The 25,686-nt window shown below is 40.4% G+C and overlaps 1 protein-coding gene across 1 annotated transcript; it reads left to right on the forward strand.

The window, feature by feature from the left end:
• Positions 1-2,268: 2,268 nt before the first annotated feature.
• LOC119024785 (C-Jun-amino-terminal kinase-interacting protein 1-like) lies at positions 2,269-25,660 on the forward strand. Its single transcript, XM_037107899.1, has 12 exons — positions 2,269-2,875; positions 8,671-8,746; positions 10,465-11,043; positions 13,671-14,255; positions 15,119-15,376; positions 15,998-16,073; positions 16,186-16,352; positions 16,453-16,556; positions 18,876-18,986; positions 19,283-19,353; positions 19,485-19,583; positions 20,530-25,660. The coding sequence occupies exons 1-12, from the start codon at positions 2,309-2,311 to the stop codon at positions 20,600-20,602; spliced, it is 2,766 nt and encodes a 921-aa protein (XP_036963794.1). The 5' UTR covers positions 2,269-2,308; the 3' UTR covers positions 20,603-25,660.
• Positions 25,661-25,686: the final 26 nt, after the last annotated feature.

Raw genomic sequence — 25,686 nt, forward strand, 5'->3', positions numbered from 1 at the left:
CAGACAAGGATCCCTACTCTCTCCTTCATTGTTTGCCATCTTTATAGAACCACTGTACATTAAAATATAATCTGCATATAGGCTAGTTTTCATGATGGAGGTTTGAGGTGTGATTTCCTTGAATAATATTGTCTTGGCATATAGCTGCAGCAGCTGTATTTCAGAACAATATCATTCACAGCTAGCTGGAACACTGACTTAAACGTCTCTCCCTAAACCAACTTCTGGATATGAATAACCACCACTCAATACTGAATGTACCAAACTGGACTGGCAAACACAGACACTTAGGCACAATAGGCATGACAGATAAATAATGTTCACGCACTCTGGGCTTGCCAACCACTCTTTCTAGAATTCTCTTACTCAAAAACTCTCCACCATCCTGGACTATAGAGTCCCACCATACTCACAGCTGTGTCTGCGAGGAGACACTTCAGAAATCAACATACCTAACAAATACAAGAACAGCTTGCTCATTTAACTGTTGGTACGAAAACCAATTCCCTTAAACTGGAAATCAAAAAGATCAATAAGTGTTAACCACTTATCAGAAGAGCTTGGACTATGGGAAAAAAAATCCCTGCTCACAGTCACACAACATCACAGTCCTGAAGGAAAGATGGTCCCCATTACTGTCCTCGTTAGGGTTGGACTAATGCCATGCACATTCCTACATTACCACACACATCATATTGCAACACGCATCCAGCCAGATATACACACCCACAGAACACCCATCTACACACACTCACACACACACCTACACAAACCTACAGGAACCTACACATGCCAACATATACACACACATACACACTTAAAATGAGTTTTCATCGGGTTTGTCACTGTTCCACTGATAGTCACACGATTCTACTCTGGCAGTCAGGGTTCTTTGTTGTTTTGTTTTTTTCCCCCCTATCTGTACCCTCCCCTTCTCTCTCACCTCCTCCTTTCACTATGTGTGTGTGTGTGTGTGTGGATGTAGCAACGGTGTCTGCAGTAGCGGAAAGGCGCACCTGCAGATCATCAACTCATCAACCTCGGCTATATCATCCTGGTCTCCTCTCTGCTTCTGTGCCAGATTGCTCCCTCCCATATGGTGAATACACCATTACTCTATAATTCCAGACTTTTTTCTTGTGTTGTAATTTTTCTTGTAATCTATTCTCTTTTTTTTTTCTCCTAACCAGATTTCGTCTAAAACTCATGTTTTTTCCCTTGTGTGCAGAACCTCCTGACCTCTCAGCTCAACATTCTGCTCCACTGACTCACCTGAGATTCCTTCACGTTGCCACCAAACAACCCAGCCTGCCTGCCCTCCTCGTCATCCACTCCCTCAAAGAACTGTTGCAAAATAAATACCTTTAAATTGATCGATTAGCTGGCAGTTCTGAACGACAGACTAGTTTACTAGTTTGCTGGCTGATTTGTTAACTGTCTGAATAGCTGCTTTGTTTGTTCACTGGTTAAAGGATTAACTATGTTTTTGGCTAACTGGTACATGACTTAGCTAATATAACTGGCTGACTTGATCTCAGTTGGTTGACTGGGAGACAGAAAGAGTTACTAATTGACTTGCTGGCTGGCTGAATGGCTTAATGACTGGTTTGTTGGCTGGTTAGTACAGCAACTTGTCTTACTGGTTTGCTGATGATTAACTGTTTGTTTTTTTTGAATGACTGAATGAGTTGAATGTTTATTAACTAGGCTAATGATTGGTCAATGTAAAAAGGCTGGTTTGTTGAATGACTGGTACCCTGACTGACTGTTTTCCTTGGTAATCTGGTTGGCTGGTTGGTTGATTGGCTTAATGATTGAATTATGTGTATCTGTTAGACTGTTGTGCTAAATGCCAGGTGGACTGGCTGGTTGGCATTTTAGCTAACATAACTTGCTATGGAACTAACTGACTGGTTGTTTTAGGGGTTGTTTTTTGTCTGATTGGGTTTGCAACTGACTGTCCAAATGACTGGTTTTGCTGACAGTTTGTTGGTTGGCTGGTGGATTGAAAACAGTATGTGATTGGCTGTGTCAGTGTCCAGTGTGTTAAAAGATTTGTTGGCTGATTGAATGACTGGTTTGCTGGCTGGTTTGGTGGCTGAATGAATGTTTGTTTACTGACTGATCTGTCGCCTTTGTCTCTCCATGGGATCATTGTTACTGGATAATCTTATTTTGTTACACATGCACACACACACACACACACACACACACACACACACACACACACACACACACACACACACACACACACACATGCACGCACGCACGCACCGTAACAGTGTTTATTAGCCTTTACTCACACCAAATGCCACAGGCAGATGAAGTGATGATGTCATACTTTGCTCTGATTGGTGGGCTCTGCCTTGCTCCTCCCCTCTCCCTCTCCTCCCTGCCTTCTTTGCTCTGTCAATCCTCATTCACCCCATCTCTTTTCAACACCACCCACCTCTCTCTCCTGTCCTCCTTCTGTCTCTCCATCTCTCCTCTCCCCTCTGTTCCACTCTGCTCCTGCCAGGAAGATGATGATGCCGATGATGATGTGACACTCTGGCCAGCCAATGATCATGCAAGGAGAGGGTGGAAGGGGTGTGTCCTTAGCCAGAGCTTTGAGCTGATTGACGCTGAGAGGACCGAGGAGGAAGACGGGGCAGAGAGGGAGGTAGAGGAGGGTGGGGGAGGCCTAGTCCGAGTGGAGGAGCTCCTGCGCTGGCTTAATAAAGGAGGAGAAGAGGAGGAGGAGGAAGAGGAGGAGGGAGGGTGGAAGCTGTCACCTGTCAAAGGGGGATCAACCTGTGCTGTCATGGAGAAGTATCGACCAAAGAGGCCGACCACCCTGGCTCTGTTCCCACAGCTGCCTCAAGCTGGCACCCAGGTAGGGCGGTTGGGAGGATCCCCGGATTTTACAATGTGTGTGAGTGTGTGTATGGTTATGGGTGGGTCCTGTGTTTAGGATTAAGCAGGAGTAATATCAGGCTGAATAAATGGCTTACGATGTGTGTATGTGTGTTTCCTGGGAGGATCCTGTGTTCAGAATGAGCCAGCATTGGCTAGCTGTGTATCTGTGTGTGTGTGTGTGTGTGTGTGTGTGTGTGTGTGTGTGTGTGTGTGTGTGTGTGTGTGTGTGTGCTGGTGGTAGGTCAATTATGAAAATGGTTCAGCAGTAGCTATATGCTGCTGTGTTTCAGTTCCTGCTTTGTGTATTGGTGGCAATACTATTTGCAAACATCTGTATTATATGTAAGTCTTGGTCGGTTTATTCATAAGACAGTCATGTAGCTGGCTTGTTTTCTTCCAGCAGACCCACAGTAGATGAGCAGCTAGGGTTTCACTGACTTGCTCAAGGACACTTTGATAGGATACACTGGATGTTGTGGGTAATAACCCTGATTGCACGGTTAAAACAAGCTGTTCTGACATTTCATGAAATACACATTTAAGAACATCTTCTAGTAAGAGACCAGAGGAAGAGGAAAATACAATACCAGGCCAAAGAGCGATATTTCATAAAAAACAAGTCTAGATGAAGGTGAAGTAGATAGTCTTGGGTCCTCGGGCAGTGTTCAGTGATGAGTGCTCTCTGGAGGGAGCAAACAGTGGAAGTAGTAGTCTACTGGTGTATCCCTTTAAATGAGCAGCATCCTGTTTGCTATGTCAATACAGATCAGGGCAGAGTCATTGCACCCTAAACTGGGTTTCCCTTCAGTATCAACATCCAAATCATTCAACATAGAGAGGAATTCCCTTCCAGTTAAATTGACAAATCATTTCAGATCACTGTTTTTGTGACTGCTGGTGTCAATTGAGCTCCAAATATTAATATAATAGAAATACACTACGGGTGAGATTTTGTCATTAGTTAGCAAACAAGAGGGTAGGAAAGTGTTATGCCTTGAATTCACAAAATTCAACATTTTCAGGTCACAGAAGAAAACCAAAATATCTGTAAACATCTTTTAATGGCTGAGCAGGCAAAAACCTAATTAATGTTCACAATCTGTAGCTCTGCTTGGAAATAAGGTCAGTAGCAAAGGTTAAATGATTAAATGTTGATTAACAGAACATATCTGACACATTCAGATCATTCAGGTCTAGTCCCTTGACTTTCACAGATCTTTTTTAACAAGCAACTGTTGCAAATGTCACAAGTAAAAGTGTTGATGTTTTAGAGGTCACAGAAATAATGCTAATTATTATCTTATCAGTTGTTTTAACTCAGAAAAAACAATGGTTAGTACTAAGAGGTTTGATGAGTCTAGCAAATGTAACGACTATATCTACTGTATCTAAACTGGTGGCCTTTCTCTCTTCCAGTTTTCACTAGTCAGTTTCCCCATTATGTAGCTATGCTACTATATGACGCGCACTTCACTTCACATTTTATTGCAGAACATCTCTGTTAGTACCCTCGCTAACATTTTGTTAACACCCATGCTAACATTTTGTTAGCCTCTTTGTTAGCCCAATAACTGTTAACTTACTAACTAAAAAACAACGTAAGCAGGGATTCTGACATAACCTCTGTGCTGGTTATTGTTCCACTGATATGTTTTTCATGGTTTGTGTCAAATGTTATTCGAAGCTTGGAATGTTAGCTAGCTAGCTATACTGAGAAGACTAAGCTAAGAGATTGCAAAATAACAATGGTACAGTCGAGAGTGAATTAAAGGCACATACATTACACACTACTGTACGTATTCATCATTATTCTGCTTCCCTCTTAATCACTTGTGATGGATGTTCAGTCCACTATAGCTCCTGTAGGAGAGATCAAAGCATGATAAATACCCAGCTCTTGGTGCACCAGCAGTTTTGCAGGACAGATGCTGTATAAAGGACTTCTTTCCAGACTGTGGTAAAGATGAGAAGAGGATAACATTACCACAGTTTCAACAATGAAATTCCCACTAAGCAGTAAATGTTTCACCTCCCAGTCCAGCTTCAATCAGCCAATAAGCTTGACCTTATTGGGGTGTCATCAGCCATAATTGGATTGGTTAGGAAAGTATCTAAATGTTTTAAACCCATTGCCAACATAGTAGTTATGTATTCATGTACAGCAATCAAAATGTTATCAGAATCAGTTAATAACTGTACACTGTAGTGTTGGAAATGCCCTCAGTCCACGTGTCATCAGACATCACATCCAGTAATCAAACATGCTCCATGGTGATTGCTGGACTGTGTGTGTGTGTGTGTGTGTGTGTGTGTGTGTGTGTGTGTGTGTGTCATCAACTGTTAACAAAAAAAAAAAAATCAACTAATTATGAGTTCTAAAACCAGTGTGTGAGCTGCATAGTTCCTATCATTAATGAGTACTGTGGGCCTTATATGTTTCTATCTGATATTTTACATAAGGTACTGATCACTTACAAGTAAATCAATAATAACAAGACTTCATTTGGGCATTCATTAGTTTCCATTTATTCCATCTTACATTGTGAAAACTGTCTTACAAATACTTGAAGCTTAACCTGAGCTTGAGTAGTTAACATGTTTTTTCTTGTCTTATCGCTATTCAGTAAACTGTTTGACATGCATGCCCATGTGAAAAATGGCACATTCACATACTGAAATCTGAGATATGAACAGTGAGCACTGACTTTGCTTTGCTGTGGAAAATTCAAGCCAACAGAGACATGCTGATGAGGAGAATGTGGATTTGTCGAGCCACGGGTTGCTGTACGGTGGCGACGATGCCTTTTGACATGTGCCCTTTCCCTTATCCCTTCAGTGTGCATGGGGGTTTTAAAGGCATGTGGTGAGTAAGAGGAGGAAGGTGCTATAGCTGATGGAACATGCAAGTGAGGCCCAGTAAAGGGACCACTTTGAAATAAGTAATCTAATGATAAATAACGCAGCTGTCCATGGCCTCTGGACAACTGACTGACTCCACACTGCTTACTGCTGTTAAGAGGGAGCGAGGAGGAGGTCGATGCAGCATCACAGGCAGCCACATTGATCTGTTGTGTCTGTCTGAAAGTCATTTCAAGTTAAGTGTCCAGTGTATAGGGTTTAGGGGGATCTATAGGCAGAATGGAATGCAACATTCATTATCATGTTTTCAATAGTAAATAATTACCTAAACTAATAATCACTGTGTTTCAATGACCTCAGAATGAGCTGTTTAAGTCACCAAAGGGAGCTCATCCTCTTCCACAGAGCCCCCCATGTTGCACCGCCATGTTTCTACATTATCCCAAAATGGACAAACCAAACACCTGCTCTACAGAGGGACTTTAATGTTTTTGGTTGTCACTGCAGGGAAGGGTGAGGGGTATCAAGTTGGTTGCAATTTGCAACTTTATTTCTGGGCGCCACTAAATCCTACACATTGGATGTCTTACACTGAATGGGAGGAATCTGGTGTCTGCGCAGGGCTAATGACAGACTTCCTCAAGAATTCAGACCTGTTCTGAAACAGAGTTCGCCGTCATCATAAAACAGTTATTGATCCTTCATAGTCACAAATGGATATGTGAGCTCATCATCATGCATTCTGCCAACAGCTGTGTTTAAAAGAGAGAAATACTATTAAAGAAATGGTGTGTTTTTCTTTCACTGGCTTCCAAAACTAATGCATGAACTAGCCAAGAATCAGAATCAGTTTATGGAGGTCAAAACACAACATTTCAGATCATAGAAAAGGCTTGATTCAAATCTGTTCCATGACCTAAAATGTCATTGCGTTGTCTCAAATGTCATTGTGTTATGACCCTCAGAGCCACTACAGGGAGAACTAGTTAAACCCAAGCAATTGTCACTGGTTTTGCCATTATTAATACATATTTTTACTTAAAAAAAAAAAAAACAAACCAAAACACATCTTTACCAAACAAGTTTCATTTTTAAAGCAGATCTATCAGATGAAGACTTTATTTTCTATTTATCTTATTGTTTGTGTTTTGTGTGAGGTCCATCCCCAATGGAACCCCGATGGACCACAGGATTCATGGACTTGGTTATACATCAATTTAATAAGTTAGGAAATAAGTAAGTTGCTTAAAATCAAAAAGGGCTATGTACAATATCAGTAAGAATATGCATTAAATAAAATAATTTATTATTATTTATTGAATAGTTTATTACATGAAATGATTTCAAAATAAATTCAAAAATGCATTTTCAAAAGAGAAAAAAAACTGTATGGCTGTATTGGAATCATCTAATATATTATTTCATAGCCACTGCAGTAGCCAGACTATATTAGTGTTGTTAATTGGTAGGTGAAAACATCTCCCTGCTCTTTTAGCTCTTGCCTCTCTGTAAAATGTCCTTTGAAATGTAAAATCAGTTCTGTGTGACTGTGGTTGCTGGGAAGTGATTGCCAGTGACTGTTTCACATTAACATTATCTAACATATCTACAGGACATCACCGGTTGATTGTCAGTGTCCTCCAAAACAATGTACTTGGCCTTTTAAAAAATTATTCACTTGAGTGTTTTCTGATCTGCCATCGATCTGTAGCATATTTTCACACGATATTGGGTGGCTGTAGGCTTTCTGTAGTAATCTGATGTCACGTAAATAAGACAACAGTTTTCATAGGGTACAGTTTAATAACCAGATTCCTCCAGCTAGTTGTCTGCTGGAGAACAAAAAAATTATTGGTCATGTATACAGATGAATGAGTTTCCAATCATTTTTTTGCTACACATTTGCATAACAAACATTTCAAACAAGGAAACCACCAAAATTACTTAAAGTAATTCATGCACTGATGGTGGTGGCTGCCATGCAAGGTGCAAGCTTGCTTGCATTGACATTGCAGTGCAGGTTGCCAGGAAATTCGTAAAAGGTCCATTTAAGTGTTTAAAGAGGTAGAGTTTGACCCTAGAACAGTAGGTGGTTATCCATAACACAAAAATTAAGTTTGTTACAACATGCTTACCTGGCATGTTCTACTGACAGTTCATGTTCTAGAGTCCAGCAAAGGATGCACTTTGTAAGAGGGTTATATACGTATCTGTATCCGTATGTAGATACATATACATATATATGCATATGTAGTATGTATTTGAATGCGTTCGGTGTAATCCAGTTCAACACAACCACTTCCTTTGAAAGGATCAGTTGAATCACAGCTTCTCTGACAGAAAAGAAGATGGTAACTCTGTATGTGATACTGAAAGCGAGAAGTTTCTCGGTGTCAGACAGAAAATGAAAGATGGCGTTCTGACTGTTGTTAGTAATGAAACTGGCTCTATCAGCTTCCTGTCTCCACATTGAAATCACCACAATGTTGCTGTAATATCAGGCTCAAGGAGGGTATCATCAGAGAGAGGCATGTGTTTAACAGAGAGATACTTTGATTCCCCGTCTTTCTCTCTTCTACGCATACACACACTGAGTTACCATAGTAACAGAATGGCGTGTGCTACAGGGATGATGCATGATGGGATGTCAGTAAGTGAGTCAGCGTTCTGCATGGCTGAGGCTGGACCGTCAAACTCACTTCCTGGTCGATGCTGTTTCCTCTTCCTGGAATTTACGTGGGTGGGGGGATGGGGGTGTCTCTTCTGTAAGTGTGTGTGTGTGTGTGTGTGTGTGTGTGTGTGTGTGTGTGTGTGTGTGTGTGTGTGTGTGTGTGTGTGTGTGTGTGTGTGTGTATGTGTCATGTCTTGAATTTTGTTCTTACACTACTGCTGTGCTTCATTAACTCTGTCCAGGACACCATCAACAACAACTCTTTGGGTAAGAAGGACAGCTGGAAAGACTCCCGCTCTTCCTCCCCACATGTTACAGGTATGAACCCTACTGAGTGTGACAAAATAAACAACACCAAAAACCAACAGACAATAAAGATAAAGGAACACACACTTAGTGGGAATAAACCATGAAGAGGATCCATGTTCTTTATTTGCACACAATCAGTGACATAGCTCTGTTAACATGGATAATTTGTTCTATAAACAAAAGAAAATAAGACACGAGGATAAGCTCACTATACAGATATTGTGACCTTAAACATGTTCTAGCTTCTAGAAACACACACTAACATTTTAACTGTATACAGCACAGAACCCCAGATCTAGCCTAGATTCTAGTTGAAGTTCAGTTCAAGCATAGTCCAAGATTCAAAGTGCACAAAGTACTTCACATATAAATACATGATGATCCCAATATCGCGCCGACAATTGTACCAAGTCATGACTCAAGAAAGCCTTTCTCTGTTGCTCTCCCTTTCATTTTGCTTTGAACAACTATGAACATCTGAGCAAAGGGATAAAAGATGTCACACTCACTCATTAGTCCATAAAGATCTCCTCACAGCACAGTCTCCTCAGTAATCCAGCAAAAATAGCAATTTAGGGAGATACTTCTGGGCTCCGTGAGCTAATGTGAGCTAATGTACCTGGCCCATTTTGACCACAATCCCTTATGTTTCTCTGATTGCATTGTTTCAGAAAGAGTTAGTCTCTCTACTTTGTAAATGTCATGAACAGTATTTACCAACCTTCTAAAGTTTGAGTGTCTAGTTGTAACCACTCCCTGTTCAGGGCTTTCTTTCTTCTTTTCTTAATTGATGCCATACTCATAGATGTTTAAAGAGATCCTGATTCTCAATCCATAATCTTTTTTGAAAGTTTCAAAACTCTTTCAAAAACCAACAGTATGCTGTTAGCTCATTACTTTATTAATCCATGTTTTAAATCTGGTGTCTGTCCTGCTGTGGATAAAATCTACATCATATGCACACCATCGTTATATTTTCTCTGCACCCCTCAGGTTATTCTTTCTGACTACATTCTGCCAGATGGAAGCAGTTCCTACAGATTCTCCCTCTTCTATTTCCTTCCACCTTGCCTTGAACTGTGAATCACAATCACAGACAAAAAGGTCTTAATTGATCTGCATAATAGTAATCTTATAAGTTCGACAACGCCATTCTCCGTTTCTCTTTCAATAATTGCATTATTTTGTATTTCATTCTTAGTTTCTTACCCATCCAGATATAACAAGAAATTAACTTATCCCATTCAGTTACTTGTTGATCATTTATTTCAATTGGCAGGGAATGAAAAAGATACGGTACACAAGGCAGATAACCATTTTTACTGATTCAGTTCTTGAGTTTAGACTAAGGAACACTATTCCATTAGAACTGTCTGAAGTTCTGAAATTTAAAGAGACATTATTAGCTTTAAAAACTTTTGTAGTTTGAGTAGGGTTAGCTCCCAGATACTTTGTTGTCTTATTGTCACATCTCACCATATTTGGTAAAAAGGTGCTTTGTTGGATCAAAGTTGAAGGCCTTAAAACTAGGACCTCAATGATAATTTATCATAACATTAAATGCATGTTCTTGGGAGAATGTATTTGAAATATTTTATAATCAATTGTGACATTTCTTTCCAATTCATATGCAGAATAAACGGCTTTCTGTTGGCTAATTTGATAATCTCTCTGTATGCGTCATACATAATCTAATACTTTGTTCGTGTTTGTATTTGCGTGTTAAGGGGATCTCATACCACCAGCACAACCAAAAGCAGAGGACAAAGTCCGGCAGAGCACGCGGCGTCCGGCCCCCAAACCGCCCATTGGAAACGGAGCCAAGAGCAAAGCCAACACTCAGGCTGCTGCTGCCACCACCACAGACGCACGCGCCCGACCACGGGACAGACAGGTGTCTGGAGCCACGCACACACAGTCCTCCAGCACACAAAGAGGTCAAAAGAGGGTAGGAGGAGGCGGAGGAAGAGGAGGGGGAAGAGGAGCGACAGCCATGAGAGAGAGGAGCCTGCTGGACATCAGAGGAAAAGGTGGAGTGACAGTAGGGAAGGAAGACAGAAGAGGGGGGAGACTGTGTGAGGGGAAGGAAAAAGACAGGAGTGAACATCAGAGGCCAAGAGAAGCAAATGGACTGAAAGGCCGGGGGACTGATGGGAAAGGAAAAGCAGGTGCTAAAGGGGGTAACAAAGGAGGGGGAGTCAAGCCAAATAACATGCCAGGAATTACCCAGGAAGTTTATCTGACAGCCATGGTGGTCCCACGTACGCCTGTAGCACCAAGAAACCAGGACAAGGCCCAAGACCAAGGTAATCAACCCGCCTTTGAGTGGTGCTGTGAAATTTCTGTTTTTTGTTAAGCACATTAGTTTTCCCTTCTGCTGCAAAATGCCACTTCAGAGGAAGTTCCATCTAATCTAACCATATGTGATCATAGATGTTTAAAGGGGTAATTTGTAAGATTAGTGTGGAACTTGTTACCTTTTTTGTACCTTAAGAGGCAATATTCTGATAGCCCTCATAGGTTCAGCTGGGAGTTTAATATGTAAACAAAACAATGTCAAAACAGTTAATATTCTTACACCAAATGTTCTTATTAAACAGAAGAAACACAATGGTACAGCGCCTGATTCAAGTTGACCTCTTAACGATCATAATTACGGGCTTAATTACCTCATTTAAAGTTTCATGCCCTACATGGTTAGAAAGTTTAGATTCTTGTGATTCCATTCAACTCACCAATAGTGTCTGGGTGTGTCACTAGTACATCATGCTTAAAACACTTGACTTATTCCCAAATGCAGTGGCGGTCCTCGCTTGCATGACACCCTGGGTGAACCTCACCTTTAGCACACCTTATTGCACTTTCTGTTCCACTTACCTTTTCTCTTCGATACCTCAGTATTTTATTTTATTTACTGCAGCATTTTATTATCTACCTCAGTATTTTATTTTATTGCTTCTAAATTGTATGTATTGTATATAGTACTATATTGTTTCTATATTTGCCCTTGTATATTAATTGCATTTGTACTATGTTATTATTACTGACATGTGCTTTATGTGGAAGCAATTCATGATGTGATTGAGTTTAGCCTATTTAGTTGTGCACTAGATAAATCCCCTGCTTCACCGCTACCCTGCTACCAGTAGGGAGAGCTGAGGTCCAAAAGTGAAACTTTTTATTTTTTTTGCAAGTGCTCATGCCTCCCTGGGCAGCCCATATAGCCCATTCTAGGAACCACCCCTGCCCAAAAGTCCACTAGATGCATTTCAGTAGCATATTTTGTCGAAACACAGTATTCCATCATTGAATGGAGACAAAATAGCAATAAATTGGGATTTGGATGCTTTATAATGCTTTTAATTGTAAGAGAACTAATCTCATTTCACAGCAGACGGCATTATCCCTCTACACCAGACATCCTGAGATGGCAGCCATTTGATTGAAAGCTGAGTTACCTGAGCCACTAACACTGCATCAGATGACTGTTTCATCATGTAACCAATCAGATTTCAAATCAGCAATACATTTATTTTATATCAGTTTTTTAAAGCTCTAAACCTGGAAATTGTGTAAATTTATGAGGGTTTTTTTTAGTTAGTTTTCCCTTTTGCATAGGCTGTTGTTCTATCTTTATGATGATTTTTCTATGCCCAACGTAAGTACGTAAGTTTTAGTCACTGTTACTCTTGGACAAGGTATATTGAGTTCACAGAATGGCATTTTTGCTACACACCTAGATATATTTTTAGAAAAATGAGTGTAAATGTTCATTTTCAGTGATATTTTTATTAAATTAGAACTTGGACCATGTAAGTCTATATGATGTGGACCCATTTTGTTTGCTAGCCAATAGGAGCATTTGCAGGTCTTCTGGAGGCTGATATATGCATTAAAACATTTAGGCAAGAAAAATTAATAAATACCTCAGTGTGCTCAGACAGTTTGTGAAAATAAACCAGATTAACTTTTCAGAAGAACTCAAAGCCATATCTCTACTCCAAACTGCTTTGCAATTACTCTGGTAAGGACTGGGTAGGCCTTTTGTGATCATTTTACATACATTTTCAGGTATAAAAAGAGGGTAACTCATCATAAAACACACTTCAGTCTAACTTGACATGAACTAGAATTCAGTTGTCTCCACATTCACCTCTGGTTTGGTCCAAATAAATCCTCAGTTCACAGAGGAAGATGTTAAGGTATTGGGTTCTGTACGCCATTTACCCCCACTGCTGATGTCCAACTCCCCCCCCTCTCTCTCCTCTGCTGCGTCATGCATCTCCTGTCCCCACCTGCTGTGTTTTCTTGCTCCCGGAGTCATAGTCCTGATCAGAGCTGCTGCAAATTGCCTCCGTACTGTCTCCCCTGTCTTCAGACTGGCATGTGTTGTCTCAGAGGCTGCTGCATTAACAAACTGTAAATGACGGTAGCTAGCTACAGCTAGCGAGGATGGCTAGCAAAGAGCAGAAGTTGTTTCTTCCTATGGTGATATGGTGCCCCCTACATTTTTGGAGCTATTTTCATATTCTGGCTACATTTTACAATTTACTCCTTTAAGGTATATATGTGAGGTGGTGTACAAAGACTCAAAAAACAATTTTCAGTTAAGTACAAGCCTCCATGCCGTGTGAGCTGTAATAAACTAAAACTCAGCCACACATGTACTGTACCTCCATCTTGTGCCACTGTTGATGACTAGAGGGACTCAGGGGCTTTTATTGTGTTATTAACATTGTTGAAATGACATAGTTGTGTTAAGAGAGAAATGTTGGTAGGATAAATAATTTTTGCCAGGATGGAAGTGTTGTGTGCCCCCGGGGATTTATGCCTATGGCTAATACGTTTGTCCACATAGTACTGTTAGTAAGCAGCTCTTGAATTGCTATATTACCCCTTGTATCAACCTTTTGTCCATATGTTGTGTTCTTAGGCCAAAACCATGACAGGACCCAGGATAACGCCCCTGCCCTCTCCAGGTCCAGCAGCGAGGGCGGGTCAAACAGAATGTCCCTCAGCTCAGACACAGAGGGCCCCCCTCCAGGGCCCCTGCATCCTTCTCTATCCCGCAGAATCAACCCTGACATCAGCGAAGAAGAGGGGGAGGGAGATTTGACTCCCTTCATGAACGGCCAGAATGGTCTGACCAGCTGCCTTGCAGATAATGAAAAAACAGATATGGACTATACCAAGTCAGAGGTGAAAGTAGGGGGAGGAAAAGGTGACAGTAACACTGAGGTGGATGGCACCAACTCTGTCACTCAGGGAGCTCATGCGGCTGCTCAGACCCTACCAAAGAGTGAAGCTACAGCAGGATTAAATTATGATTCTGTTAAATACACTCTGGTGGTCGATGAACATGCTAAGTTGCAGCTAGTCAGCCTAAAGGACTGCTTCCACCGTTACAATGAGCACAATGATGACAGCGATGCAGAGACAGTCTATCAGTCAGCCAATGAGGAGGAAGACCCAGAGTATAAGGACGAGAGGAAGAAGAGAGAGGATGTAAGGAAGCAAGGTAATGAAACTGATTCCTTCTCAAGATGGATGAACACCGAGCAGTATCACACACAGTTGAAAAGCTGAGGGGATACAGATAACTTTGTTTCTCTTTTGCTTTTCTACCAGTAAGGATGACACCGTCCCTAAGGAAAGTTCTTTAAAGAGCGGAAAATGTTCCTAGATAATTTCATGGTTATCTGTCCATGTCTAAATTCTTTTTTAAAGATCTGAATGCAGGAAAAGATGCTTAGGGTAATTTATAGATTCCCACTGAAGTTTACTGGCTCAGTGCTCTGATGTCATTTTAAAGTGGGAGAAGGAGAGAGAGAGAGGAGGGCCAGGGGCACATTTCTTTGCATCCTTTATGATAGACTTTGTAAAAGTGGATATTGCATAATTATTTACATCTTATAATATGCAATACTAAGTCATTGTGGTGGAGATAGAGGACAGGTTACAGGGTCAGCAAAATCATCAGGAATTGTTTTCTAGGAACCCTGAATATCCATTCTGGATTTCTTTCTGGAAATCTTTGCAGTACTAGCTAAAATATCCTGCCTTGAATCCAAGCTTGTGAGTCTGGTGGTAGGGCATTAAAACAAAGTTTATTGTGTTTGTATGTAGAGCTTTGTGTCATCTGTGTATGATCAGAAATAGATCTGCCATCCTCTAACAGAGTAGAGGACCCAGTAATAAGCCTTGGGGAACACCACTAAACAGACAATGTTCAGAACGCCGCACCTCTTACTCGATGACTGTGAAGGTGTAACCTCAGGAGGGAAGGCTGACTGAATTTGAAATCAAATCTGCACCCTCTGTAGGGACAGGTTCTTGTTTGTTGCTGCTATCAATTTGACTTTCCCTGTTTTCTGCTCCAAGAGAGGAGGAAAGAAGAGGAAAAGGGAATAAGGGAAGAGGAGGAGATGAGGAAGAGAAGTGAAGAGGATGTGAAGAGGAGGAGGGAGGAGGAGGTGAAGAGGAGGAGGGAAGTTGTAGCAAGGATCTGCAAGCAGTCCAAGGTAACATCTACCACGACCTCAGAGGAGGATGAGTCCAATGGAGGAGGGGCCGAAGCCTCCAGAAGCAGGAAGTTCCTTAACCTGTTTGCCAACAACAGTGGCCATTATAGTGCTACTGGTTTGTATATTCTACATATTTAGTTTAAATCAAACAGAATATCATCTCCTGTGGCACATATTACTACACTTAACCAATCAAAGTTGCCAGTATCACAGACAAATAGCTCTGCATCTATGATTTCAGAAAATGCACTGACAACATAACTGTTTCTAATCATATGGATGCAATTATAATGTGCTGTGATTGAGATCCTGACAAAGTTCTTTTGCTCTAAATGACATAATTGAATAATCGCCGTCAGTGGACAGTGGACCCTGTCTGACTCTCACTCATGGGGAGAAATGTTTTCGTTGTTTTCTGGGGGAAAGTGGACTAAAGTCATGGTGACTGTTTTTCTATACAAGTTGCCAGAGACAGACACCGCACTGACAGGGCATTGGAATGAGGCTATTGTCACACATTTTAGGTCTTAGATGTAAAGAAAAATACCACACCACCAACATTGAATCACTTGATTTCTTTAATTGAATTTTATTTATTTATTTGTCCATCTATTTATGTATTTATTAATCTATCTATCTAGCTAGCTATCTATCTAGCTATGTAATTAAAGGATGAATTTGAAACAAAACACAAAGTGTAGGCTCTTGAGTGTAACATCAAGGCTGTATCATTCAGGTGCTGGGTCATTTGGTCTGTTCTCCTGTGTGCTGGATGGAGTGGAGAGACATCAGAGCCACAGAGCTGTCTACAGGTTAACACACACACACACGCGCGCGCGCACAAATGCACACATTACACAAATTTATTGGGAAATGTCCAAACACATTAGATTATAATCTGTACATTTTTATTCCTGTCTTTAGGTTTGTACCTCGTCATGCAGATGAGCTCTGCCTAGAGACTGATGACCCAGTGTTAATGCTGAGCCGGTCTGAGGACCTGTGGTGTCAGGGTTACAACATGAGGACCGGAGCTACAGGCATATTCCCCGCCTTCTATGCTGTCAATGTGGCCAAAGACGTTAGCCAAGGTGAACTGCAAACAACTAGATTGTATAATCAGATATATCTTCATCATCAACAACATTTGATGTGTGTTTCACGCTTCTTTGTCCTGTTTTCTTTTCTCAGTCCAGAAAGATGGCTGTGTAGAGCAGTTCCTGGTGCGATTCCTGGGGTCAGTTCAGGTCCCCATCCACAAGGGCAACGATGTGCTGTGTGCTGCCATGCAGAAGGTACATAAAGACAGAACCACTCAATGAAAGCCATGTAAGCATCAGTGAAATAGTGGTAGGAAAAGACAACAACCTCCATCATCTGGCCTAGGCAAAAACATAAATGAAAAATGATTGCAAACATATGAATGCTTTTTAAAATGATGTATTCTATATTTTGATATTACCACTATAAGTCTAATATTGACATTAGTATTCAAATGAAATGTTCAATCACAGTGACAAGTTCTCAGAGAGTCGGCACCTAATGCTACAGTGGCTTCCATACAAAATAGACTTAGGGTCAGTTTTGATCATAAAGCTTAAGGTCACCCAATACTAAAAATCCCCTCATCATCTCCTCCCCCATGCTGATGAATAGTCAAGCGAAGTTACATTACAGTCCACAAACATTTCTGGAAAACAGCATTGCAGCATTCTCCTAAACAACTGAAGTGTCTGGGACGTTAAAAAAGACAACCGAAAAATACACAAATCGTCTCCGTACAACTTGTCTGATGTAATCCAAGTCTCTGGTAGCCAAAGACATAACAAATTAATTGAAATTGAAATGTTATTTACACCCTTTTGCGAGCCCAAATCTTCACTGTGGCTGCTAAGCTAATTGCGTCAGCACACACCCTTTCTGAAGATGGAGCTCACTCATCCATCTAGGGTGTAAATAATGTCTTTCAGAATAATGACACGTGGATAAACAGTTAGTGTTCTGTTTTGGCTTCTGTAACAATGAGTCTGGTTTTGTACCCAGCTGTCCTCTATCAGCCTGATCAAGGTTTAACACGGCTTGTTGTAAATTGGCTCAATTTCTCCTGCATGAGTTGGGTCAATAACAACATGTTTTTACCCACCCTCGACATGCAGATGTTTAGTTTTAGTTTGATTTGGTTTGGTTTTGAGATTCCCTTTTTCATTACAAATTTCTTTAAAAGGAGAAAAACAGTGAAACCCATTACCAGCGAGATCTGTGGATTATCCTGAGGAACAGCAATGAGCCGAATAACTTTGTGTGGAATTCTGTTAATTTATGCCTCCATCTGTTGCATTGAGGTGGAGGCAGATATCTAAGAGGCAGATATCATAAAACCAAGACAATCTGAGAATTGGTCGCACTGGCCCTTTAACTGGCCTGAATTCACTGTGCTGTATGCAGTCTGTGCAGAGCTGTACCTGTTGCAGCTAATCACTTCACTGAGTCTAAATCCTTATTAAGAACATTACAGCACAGAGCTGGCTACTTCAGCTTCAGGCTTAGTTTGTACAGAGATCTGTTCTATCTTTTCACTTCATGTTTTGCTTTTACTGATGCGATTTATTGATTCCTGTGGTGAAATTCCCTCACAGAACACAAACAAGTGTTCTGAATACTCACTGGGGGAATAATTAGCCCCTTACATAACCATGAAAAACACACAATAGCTGCACATTTGTGTGGCATCAATATTAGGGATGTTAACATAAAAAATTTGGTGTCTGTTTTTTATAAATTGCAGTCGATAAACCATATTCTTTCCAGTTAATCTGATTTGTTAAATTAGTTTAAGTCAGTTGAAAGAAATCAGTGGAAGATAATAGCGCTGCAGTAACTGATTATTTTTTCAATTAATCAATTTGTTTTTGTCAGAAAAAAGGGACAAAGCTGTCAGTCCGGAAATGTTCTCTTTTGTCCACATCCCCAAAATATCCAGTTTACTTTTTAGAGGAGGAAGGAAACCAGAAAATATTCACATTTAAGAAGTTGGAATTAGACAGATTTGCCTTTTAGGGCTTAAAAAGAAATCACTCAAACTGATTAAAAAATATGAGATTTGATCCAAAAAGGTGAACATTAATAACATTCTCTGAAAAAAGCTGTCTGATTTCCGACTGTCTTAAAGCAACATTATGTAGGAATTGGTGTTTTGTGCAATTTGGTGGCCCTGCAGTCTGTACGTGCAACACCACTGTGGTAATAATGTCACATTTAATGTCAGATAGAGTGGGCTGTGCGCTTTGCCCCGTGACAAAAAAACTATGAAAGCTAAAGCAAAAGTTGAATCCCACGTGTGTGCGCGCGCGCGCGCGCGCGCGTGTGTGTGTGTGTGTGTGCGTGCGTGTGTGTAAAACCCTCTTCCCAACTTACATTGGAGTGAATGGAGCAGTTGAGAGCTACTCTTGTCGGTTAGAGGCAGATTATTCAAAATCTGTAAATCCTACCGATAAAGTAGACACATTGTGAGAAAGAAGACAAGTGTGGCTACAACTTTGGAAAATATCACTGTTTTTGCTATTGCTGTTAGTGTAAACTCTGGAGCAATGTTTCCTGATTATTTGTGTTAACAGGTGGCATATAACAGGCGGTTAGCCAGTCATGCTCCCTCACCCTGTGTGCTGGAGGTCAGTGTGAAGGGTGTGAAGATCAGCATGCAGGATCAGTGTCACTCTGCTCACAGGGTGCGTGCACTTCTTAATCTACATATCACCTACCTACCTTATTGAGTGTCACACATAATGGAAAACTTGCAGCTGGTTATTTTGATGTCAGAAACAAGCTACTTTGCTGTAGTAGTTGTAGTAGTTAGGTGTATAGCACTCTACAGTGGCAATCAGCAGTAACTACAAGCTACTCTTAAAAGGTAAGGGGAACTGTGCCAATTTGGATATATAATCCCAGGTGTTTCTTTCAGATTTAGCCCTACATAGGAGCCTCACACACAACTAGACAAACATTACCTCTTTGACTCTCTCAGGGGGACCAGTGTTTCCATTTCTTCCAGCTGAAGAACATCTCATTCTGTGGGTGTCATCCAAAACACAGCAAGTAAGTGGGACAGGCACACACACACACACACACACACACACACTGTCTGTTTATGGCATTTAATTCAACAGACAATTAAGGATATCTCTATGAGCTACAGCAAACAAGCTGCATGTTTTATTGCATTGCAGGTATTTTGGTTTCATCACCAAACATCCTGACCAGCAGCGTTTTGCCTGTCATGTGATGATGTCAGAGACAACATTACATCCTTTGGCTGAGTCTGTAGGGTAAGAAACAATACATTGTTTACTATTTATATTTTAATTGATTATATCTCTGAATGTTTTTGACTTGCATTTGTCAATGCACATAATAGTTGTTATACACAGATACACGTAAGTGTTAACACTGACAGCATATTTACTCTTTGTCAGCGAAAGCACAGCATAGCTTTTTACCTCCATTGATGAAGGCCCAAACCTCAGGTACAGATAACTCTGAGAGGAGTCCCGAAAAAAGGAAAGGGTCAAGGACACAATGAGTACTTTTTAAGGAATTATTTCCTTTAGACTACAAAAACAAGTTAAAAGGGGACAGGTGGGTGCCTGGTGGGTCTGACATACCAGTACCTGTGAAGCAATCAAATACAATCCAGAAAGTCCAGGTTGAGTCACAGATTTTTATAAGGTTTGTCTACAGTGGCCCTGAGAGCTCAACACAAATACAGAAACACACTGCAAACACACAAAAAGAAAACAAAAGTACTTCAAGAGGACACTGTGCTGGACACAGTCTGGACACGTCACTTGTTCCCACGGTTTATGACTCATGAAGTTATCAAAGTTTATGTCTGTGCATCAGCTGTTTATGTACCTGACTGTCAGAAGTAAGACAACGCTTTGCAAAGCAGTGAAACCTGGCAGTACAATCCCAGGCTACAAACGAATTCAGCTGTCTTATCACCACTGCATTGCAGTCCAACACCCAGCATAACTTATTTCAGTTGGGCATCATGCAGATGAAAATGCAACCAGCACATCAAGAGCAGTTTGGGATTCGGTATCTTGCCCAAGGACACATGAAGACCAAGGGAATCAATCCAGCGACCTTCCGATAACAATACGCTGGCTCTACCCATGAGTCCCAGCTGCCCACAGCTCAACACGTGTGCCATCATCTGTTCTGTTTTTGTGATGGTCTGTTTTTCTTCTTCTCCTCTCTGGTGTCCCACAGGAGAGCATTCCAGCAGTATTACAAGGAAAACATTGGCTACTCGTGCCCCACTGAAGACATCTTCATTGAATAACATGTGTCCTCCATCCACACTTTGTACTGAATACTCACTATGTGATTGTAAGCCTGTCTTACACCACATACTGGACCACAGATATCTTGTTTCCAGAGTACTTGCATGGTAGATTTCTTTTCTTACCTGCATCCAGTGATACAGTGAGCTTTTCCTTCTCTTGGCCATGTCACGGTATAATTACCTCTATGGATGGACAGGATCAAATGAGGTGTTCCATACAGTAAGAACGAATGTAACATCAAGTTACCCAAAAACAAATATCTGATACTGATATAATTTATGGGCTAACAGGACTTGAATCTAACTGAATGCAAATATCGACTCTGAACTATATGGTCTTCAGGCCTGAAGTTAATTTAGTGACAGAATGTTTAAACAGTATCATCAATTTGTGAACTTGTGGTGACAGCACACTAACATGAGCATGATGGCAAAGTTTCTGCAGTTGGATCCTGATCAGGCCTGGTATTAACACCTAAACACAAGTGGACAGTTCTGAGTGTCAGCTCACACCTGACATTAACATGCATATGAGTTGCTTAATATTCTCCTCACTCAACAACTTGTAAAATCAGACCATTTGTTAAGGGAGTCTGGTCTTATTGTTGATCAGTTGAAACAGACAGTGGATTCACAGCTTCAGTCTTCTTCTCCTTCTGCTTCTGCTTCTTCTTCTCCTTCACAGCTGTACTCACAGCTTTCCACTTGTGATTGGATCACTAAGGCTACTGATAAAACCAGGTCTGAACAGGGCTTTGATGTTTGTTAACTTCCAGTTTGCGAAATGTGACAAACAGGTCAACCACAAGGAAAACATATTAAAGTCTTGCACATTTTGAAATGTGACACATAATGACTTTAGTAGGAAGAAAGGTAGCAAAATGTTGCCTCTTAGTACACAAGTAGCTGGGTAGGCATTGAGCTTGATCTTCAATGCCATTTTTCACACCAGTTTCAGGTGAGACAAGCATTTCATTTTTACAGATATCACTGAATGCATTGACCTAGAATCCAGCCTTGGTCACCTGCTTGGAAGGCAGATATACTAACCATAAACACGTACTATAAGAATCTGCCTGTATGTGTATGAAAAGGAGGTAAATCTTCTGTCTTTAAATTAACTTCATAGTTAACTTTACTTTAAAGAAGGCCAACAAAAGGCACTGCTTTGAAAGAATATACAATGAACAAATGGACCTGCTTGTTTCTTTGCACAGATGAGGACTGATGTTTCCAAAGTATAAATCTATACCTTATAACCCCCAGACTTGACAATCTACTGTTGAAAGCCTTTGAAGTTGCTGTTAAGGTGCCTAATTTCTCTTTCTGCTGCTTGATGTTCATTTTCTTCCAAATGTGGTTTCAGCTACATGCAAGGTTTCTCTGGTTGAGCAATGACATGAGTCCTTTAACTTTGTGTGAAAACAAGGCCCAAATGACGCTGTGCAATTTAGTATGTGAGCAACAGATCAGACTGGTGGGATGGTGGATCACTGTGCAGTCCATGTCTATGTCTGTCCGCATTACTATCAGCTCCCACTTCTTTTGCACTGCCTGCTCAAATCTAGGATCAAAACTGGGGTTGAGTCAACCTCAAAATACTTTTCATCAGACATACAGATTGTGTCCAGTTTTTTTTAGCTTGGATATCTTTATAAGTAAATACAGAACTTGGCCGCCGAATAGTGATCGGAATCACAATCTTACTTATTGTTGTTCTTTCTGTTCAGTTTTTCCTTGTTGGCTTTAGAAGATGAACTCCAGATTGGTGAATCAAAATCTTATTTAAGTCAGTGGAGGAAAAAGTCTGTGAGCCTTTGGGTTCTTTGTTGCTTCTTCCTCTGATTAAGGGGTTAGCTATGCTAACCTCTGGAGGAGCTGCCACTGTTATTTTCAAACCCACAGCTTCTTTCACTGGTCATCACACTTAAACTACGCCTGTAACAACCAGTAGTTCCTCTTTGGACACTGATTAAACCACTGTGTGTTCTGTCCCAAGCATATAGCTTGAATATAGAACAATAATAGAACTAGCTATCAAATGAAAAATATGGTGTCTGTTCCAGTCCAGTGGGAATTGCTCACCCGGCACATAATGTACGCCCTGGTTATGCACAAAGAACTTACCAAAGAAGGAAGGGTCATTGCGTCAATTAATTGTAGAAAACGGAGAAACATTTATACCCAACATATCCACACTGTATCACTGATGGATAAATGCCTCCAGAACATGAAAGAACAAACTTCAGAGAGGTGATTTACCGCAGAGTTTTTTCACAAATTATTAGGGGTGATAATATCATATAATAACACCCGATGTTGCTGATGAGACTGCAACCACGCTGCAAAGAGGACCCTCACTCAAATAAAATGGAAGGACAATAAAAACTGTCAACATAAACTCAATGTTAACCTCCTCTATGAAGTGTGTTCTTTTATTTTCTGGAGACATTTCTTAATTTCTGTGTGCTTCTCCCATTCACCACAGCCCACAAGTGAGATTTAGTGACCTAATGACCTTCTGTCTTTTTTTAGGAGTTTCTCCCACTGGCTCCACCAATTTAAACAATTTCCTGTCGGGGATTAATAAAGTATTCTGATTCTGATTCTGATTCTGAATAGGTTCCCGCTCTGCCCATAGACTTAATACTGTGATAACATCACAGATTTTTGGATTGCTTTTCTCAGTTTGATGAATGTTTTAAAAGAAATCAACCCCCATGGATCAAAAATGTATAATAAATGCCATTCAAGGTGTGGTGTCAACATTTACATAGACGTCTCTTTCATGATAGAGAACTAGGGCTCCAGGGGAGTTTTTCACTGCTATACTGTAATAGGCCCCTGGGCTAAATTGTTGGCAAGGCTGTATGATGCCAACATATCCAGGTCTAAATAGTAGTCATAAGCTTGAACCATGGCAAGATGGATTTGTGAGCTCACACAATCACGCAATCTCACTAGTCCAGCTGCCTCACAAGGTTAGGAGACCAAACCAGAGCTACAATGATGGTATTCTTTATTTATTTATCAGGTCACATGAAACAAATTCTAATGTTGCTCTGCATCTGCTGGATGGGTAAAGAGACAAATAGCAAATGGCAGTGGCTGCTTTTCTGTTGTGGAAATGTTGTGTTTCTTTTCGTTGTGTCAGCTTGTGGCCAAAAATAATAAGTTAATGCACTTGGACTTGGAACTGACCCTCTTGCAGAAGCAGATGTACTACATGATTTAAAACTGATTTGAGCAGGTACAGTGAATGGAAGTGAAGCCTGAGATGTTTTGTGTTTAAAAACAGTGCCTATTTTCTTTGATTTTTCTCTGGTGTAGTGATGGTGACTGTCCTCTGTGTTAACTGTTGACTTCAGATGTCTCCAATCACAGAATCTCAATGGATACTATCATAGAACAGCAGGTCTCATTCAGATGAGTTGTCATAGTAATAGTAGTGGGAAATGATATGGTACACCTAAGATGGCTGCCATGGCATGTTAAATAATGAGCTGATGAGCCACAGGCCAACTAGGGTTTAGCTGGTATATGGAGCTGCTATTGTCTTTCAGTCAGACGCTATATCATGATCCGATACTGGTTGACTTATTACATATTCACTGTAGAGCTGGTCAGTGTTCTATGAGAAGAAGTGGATCCAACATGATTGTAATGCATTGTTTTAATGAGATTTATGAGAAGTACAGTAGAGTCAAAAGGTCTGAGACCACTTGCCAACATATTTCTAATTTGCATTTGTTTCTAATGTAATGACATTCTTTTTCATTACAAATATCAGTTGAACAGTTTGAGTGAAAAGTGAAATCTTTGATAAAAAGGGACAAGAAATGTATGTAGTTCAGTTAGAGTTAGACAAAGCATTTTTTCTGAAAAGCATTTTAGAAATCCATGGACTTTGAACATTTTAGTTTAGCCATGATTTGACTTGGACTTGATGCTGCAGCAGGATAATGAGCCTGAACACACCTCAAAGCTTTCACACAACTGCTGAAGACCATACAAGTCCAAGGAGTCCTGACTGTCTTGGACTTTGTTTCTTGCCAGCTGGACCTTTGGACATTTCAATGATTCAACTTTTCTTGCCAATTGTTACATTTATATGACCTTTGTAATGAAAAAAACAACAACAATAACAACAACAACAAAAAACGTAGTCCAGTCAAAACAAATGCAAAATAGAAGTCATTTGACCAGTGGCCTCAGACTCTTTAACCCCTACGGTATGTGTGATTAAAAATCATTATGTTTGTAGTTTTAATAGTTTGTGCTGCTATTTTTGTCGAGATTTTTGTCCCATGATCTTGCTGCTTTTGTAGCTTGGGGAGGATAAGAATGCAAAATTTAAAAACAGTAAACATTTAATGGTTTGTCATGAAAATGGTCAATGGAATACTATACAAGGCATGCAGCTTATATTTGACCATAGTGGCATCTGTCTCCAAAACCTGTATCAGCTAAACCCTTAACGTGAGACAAACTTCTTTTTTGACAAAAGAAAAAAAAAAAATCATTTCCAGAGAGCCATTGTCTTCCATTATTTCACAGTACAAACAGAATTCACTTATGCAGCAGAAATTTTACATCAAAAGCAGATAAGAAATTCACTCTGATGGATTATACAGTTTGAGTTTGATTTTCATACAGGTGCACACTAAAGTGCACGACAGTCAATGATAATCTGGAAGAAAATGCTTAAAAAAGTCATCACGTTCATTTCCACGCTGGCCATCTGAGGTGCACAACAGGAAGTTGTGATCCACCAGAAAGTGTCCTTTCCATGTATTCCACTGTTGTGATTCCATGAGGAACACCATGGGGATCTAATGTACATGACTCACTATATATATATATATGTTATATTTCCTGTATAGATACTGTATGTATGTATGTTTGTATAGGAGTTATTATTGTATGCTGTTGGTTTGACTAAACCTGGGTATAACACCGCATGATATCGATGTTGTTAAATGAAGACACACAGATGCACAGACTGATGATGATGATGGTGATTATTCTTGTCAATAAATCACGTTTACAGCTGCACTCAGAATACATGCTCTTTAGTAAGA

The sequence above is a fragment of the Acanthopagrus latus genome, chromosome 8 (genome assembly GCF_904848185.1).
Source record: "Acanthopagrus latus isolate v.2019 chromosome 8, fAcaLat1.1, whole genome shotgun sequence".
In the NCBI taxonomy this organism is placed as follows: domain Eukaryota; kingdom Metazoa; phylum Chordata; class Actinopteri; order Spariformes; family Sparidae; genus Acanthopagrus; species Acanthopagrus latus.